The 4,287-nt window shown below is 36.1% G+C and overlaps 1 protein-coding gene across 1 annotated transcript in view; it reads left to right on the top strand.

The window, feature by feature from the left end:
- The window catches only part of ECD (ecdysoneless homolog (Drosophila)), a 34,394-nt gene extending 32,346 nt beyond the window's left edge, over window positions 1–2,048 (top strand). Inside the window, exons 11-12 of the mRNA XM_012663216.1 lie at window positions 113–356; window positions 1,758–2,048. Coding sequence (XP_012518670.1) covers window positions 113–356; window positions 1,758–1,988 — 475 coding nt within the window. The 3' untranslated portion in view covers window positions 1,989–2,048. The remainder of the gene's footprint in view (window positions 1–112; window positions 357–1,757) is intronic.
- Window positions 2,049–4,287: the final 2,239 nt, after the last annotated feature.

Raw genomic sequence — 4,287 nt, 5'->3', positions numbered from 1 at the left:
GGATTTTTGTGAAGTAGATTGATTATGTATATTGGTCCTTTTCTGTGGGTAACATTCTAAATTCTTTTGAGACATGTAGTCACTCAAAAAAAAAAAAAAAAATTGTACCAAGTGGCTCTTTCTGTGTTGGGGTCTGTTTAGGGCCAAGGCCTCATGAGTCAGACTCTGATGATCTGGATGAGGAAGACTTTGAATGTTTGGACAGTGATGATGACTTGGACCTCGAAATGCAGGACCCTGGCAAAGAGGCTTCTCTGAAAGGAACTCTTCATAATCTCAAGTCATACATGGCCCAGATGGACCAGGAACTGGCACACACCAGCATTGGCAAAAGTTTCACCACCCGGAAGCAAGTGGTATGTATGTTTTTAACCTTTTTCCCTTTCTGAGTCTATTATATTGGATAGCTAAAACCATGTTTTATCATAGTTTTTTTACTTTTTTTTGATGTGTGAGATTTAAAATAAATAAGAATGCTAATTTTTTCCTAACTCTAATAGGATGAAGAATTATAAACTTTATTTTCCTAAACATAAGCTTTATTATATTACTTGTTCCATGTTATCTATCAGGATTTTAAATAAAAATACATATAATGTGCTCAAAGTAGTATGTGGCTGCATACTACTACTACTAACAGCTTAATGAATTTTTAAAAAGAGAGAGGATCTTAATATTCAAATAACTTTCAAATCTTAATAGTTTTGTATATTTCTCTAATTCAGAGCCAAACTTAGAATTCATCTTCCATTTATGTTTTCATCCTAGTTTTTATGCCCTCACTGTCTAACCCTAGACAGAACCATTATGGAAAGGGCATGGACCCTTGAGTCTTGTGGGTTAGGGTTTGAAATCCAGCTCAGCCATGCACTGTGAATGTATCTGTTAACCAGTAATCCTCATGTCGTAGAATTAACATGAGAACCAAATGGGACAACAGTAAAACCTATAAAAGGTCCTGAATGTTAATTCCCTTTGCTTTGATCGTCTAAACCACATCTAAAACTATATTCGCTTTCAGTATTGCCAAAATGTAATGGAAACCATACATTAGATTTATCTAAAGCAGTATTTCTTAAATTTTAGTGTGAATATAAACCACCTAGGATCTTGTTACAATATAGATTCTAATTGAGCAGGTCTAGGATAAACCTGAGATTTTCTATTTCTAACAAGCCCCACACGATGCAGCTCCTGCTGATCCATGAACTACATTTTGAATAGCAAGGATGTAAAAGTCTATAGATCAAGCTGTAATCTTTCAAATCCTTTCCCAGCCTGTGAAATCAGAGGCCAAAGTAACAATTCAGACTCTCTGTGGTTTGATCCACAAAGCCTCATGTTTTTACTTTAAGCTTTTTGAAGGGGTGAAAAGGAAATCTAGCTTCTTTCATTTAGAGGAAAATTTAGATTCTTACGTCTTTTTATATTTCTTTTAAAACTCTCAGCAAGTTATAAATGTTCCTTCATAACTCTATTATCTCCTTTGGGCTAGTTCAAAATAGAGACAAAATCCATTCAATCTGTAAAAATTTTTCTTGGAAAGAAATGTGTTATAATCTCTAGAACCAAGTTGTAATATCTGTATTAAATCACATAGTTTATTGGGCTGCATTTTCACTTTATATTTCAAAGGATAAGAAATTTCCTTTTTAATTTGGAATTCAAATTTACATTGTTGCTTAGTTAGCTTTTTACTGTAACCACCATCCACCTTAATGGTAATTATCCCCTGATCTTTTCCTTCCGTTAATAAGGAACCTGTATCCCAGACCACCAATAACAGTTCAGATGAGGAAGATTCTGGTACAGGAGAGTCTGTTATGGCACCAGTGGATGTAGACCTGAACCTGGTTTCAAATATATTGGAATCCTATAGCTCCCAAGCTGGACTGCCAGGACCTGCTTCCAACCTTTTACAAAGCATGGGAGTGCAACTGCCGGACAACACCGACCACAGACCCACAAGTAAGCCAACGAAAGATTAACCAGCATATCCAGCTTCTCTTTTTCTCTTTTTAAATAAATATTGAGTCTGATTCTGTTCATTTCCAGTTTATTCACTTAGTGAAAATGTTTCTTCATTACGAGTTTCACAGGTTGACTTCTCCATGAGCCCCAACTGTCGCCCTCTCTGCACAAGTCTTTGTGATCTCAACTCCAGAGTGCACAAAGAATGGTTTTGAAGTCAGCAGGATATAATGTAGCCCCTAGACAGCTTCTGAGATGAGATTTATACACTCCACGTTAACAACATACCCTGCCACTACACCTTTGGTGTAATTCCAGACGTTTAATTTTTTCCTTACCTCTATTCATTCTCAGGTCAAAATTCCAAGTTGGCAAATTTGGATTTGATACCTTATTTGCTTTTTCTTTCTAATTTTTAATGAGGAATAACATCCGAATAGTTAAATACACAAATCTTAAGTGTATAGTGAATTTTTGCATGTATGTGCATAAACCAAGATAGAGAACTTATTTACTTTTTAATAACAGCTATTTTTTTTTTGATAGACACAGGGTCATGCTATGTTACCTAGGCTAGTCTTGAAGTCCTGGCCTCAAGCAGTCCTCCCACCTTGGCCTCCCAAAGTGCTAGGATGATAGGCATGAGCCACCACATCTGGCCAATAACAGCTATTTTGAGATATAATTCACATACCAAAAAATCTACCCTTTTAAAGTATATAATTCAGTAGGGGTTTTTTTTAGTATATTTACAAAATTATGCAACCATTACCACTAATTCCAAAATATTTTCATCACCCCACAAAGAAACCTTATAGTCATTAATAGCTTCTCATTCTCTCCTCCTCTCAGCCCCTAGAAATCACTACTCTACTTTCTGTCTCTATGGGTTTGCCTGTTTTGGGCACTTTATACATCGATGCTGTACTTAATTATTGTAATTAATTAGTTAATTGAGATTTGATATTTAATATAACTGATCTATTACTAAGATGAAATATGTTTTTTTCTTAATATGATTCTCATATTCCTACTAAAATGAATCAAGTCTTATCTATAAACAGCTCCATATACTGACCATGTTTTTATAATCTAGGTCTCTGGTTTTTCCTTTACTGTGATCGTTTGAAGCGGAGATGCTCTTACTGTATCTTACACTATGAAAATAAAGACAGTGGAAGTGATTCCATACTTCCCCCTCTCCAGGGACCAAGGGAGGAATTAGGAGAATGGTGTAGTAGAGTTCCTATTTGGGAACCTACTATCACAAATTAATAAAAACTAAATATGCTATACGCCCCCTCCAACCCTTCTTCTTCTTACTTTTACAGTGGTGTTCACTGAAACGATCTAAGGAAGAGGAAAAGTGTTACATACTGGTTAAAGAAATGCATCAGATGAAGATATTTCTTTTTATTACATAGGGCAACATTTTAACATTTTAAATAATGTTAATTTAAATGTTTTAAATAAATGCATTCTTATTATTTGTTTTGAAGCTATAGTTCACATGTTAAAAATGAGGTTCCAGAATGCTATCCCAGCTTGACTATGAGAAAAAGTTTTCCCCCCAATATACTTGTGGTACATTAAGTTTATCTTCATTGAGAATTAAATGTTGGATAGAGAAAGGGCAGTACACAGGCAAAAATAAGAAATGAATGAGTTGGTTTTTTATTCCAGTTACCAGGGTAACTCACCTACAGGCAGGCTCTGGTGACAAATTTGTTTTAAGGTTTTATCTTTTTTTGCTATTCTGCATCATGGACCCAGCTGGGTTCTATTTATCCTTAGCACCTTCATAATTCATTGCCACATATATATTCTCCAGCCAGGTAAGCCCCATACCAAAGTTTCTGTTATTTATCTGCCATTTTCAGTACCCCAACCCTGGCCTCTCCTGCCTCAGCTTTCAAATATCCTTGTAGTTCTACAGCAAATCCCTCTCCCCACTCACTGCTGGAAAACAAAGTTCAATGTTGTCACTCCTCCTGTTAGCCACTCTCATCTTTTCTTTCCCAGAAAAACACATTAATCAAAAAGCAAACAGTTACTCCATGGTAAGTTTGAGAAACTCATAACCAGGAATCCTGCACACTCCCCTATCGGTATTTTCAGATTGGGGATGTGTACACATGTGCTCACAAACACACCCACATAGAGATAGAAGAGATTGGGAGATGGTAACACACATGGACCCTGAACTGTTTTCTTCTAACTGCAAGATATGAAGAAATCTCAGGACCTCTCTTTCGAGAGTGCTTTTCTCTTCTGCATACTAGGTTCAGCCCGGGTAAGGCAAGCTGCCAATCTAAC

Source organism: Propithecus coquereli, unplaced genomic scaffold (assembly GCF_000956105.1).
Source record: "Propithecus coquereli isolate 6110/MARCELLA unplaced genomic scaffold, Pcoq_1.0 Scaffold80, whole genome shotgun sequence".
Lineage (NCBI taxonomy): Eukaryota > Metazoa > Chordata > Mammalia > Primates > Indriidae > Propithecus > Propithecus coquereli.
This window is presented reverse-complemented; position numbering and strand designations above follow the sequence as displayed.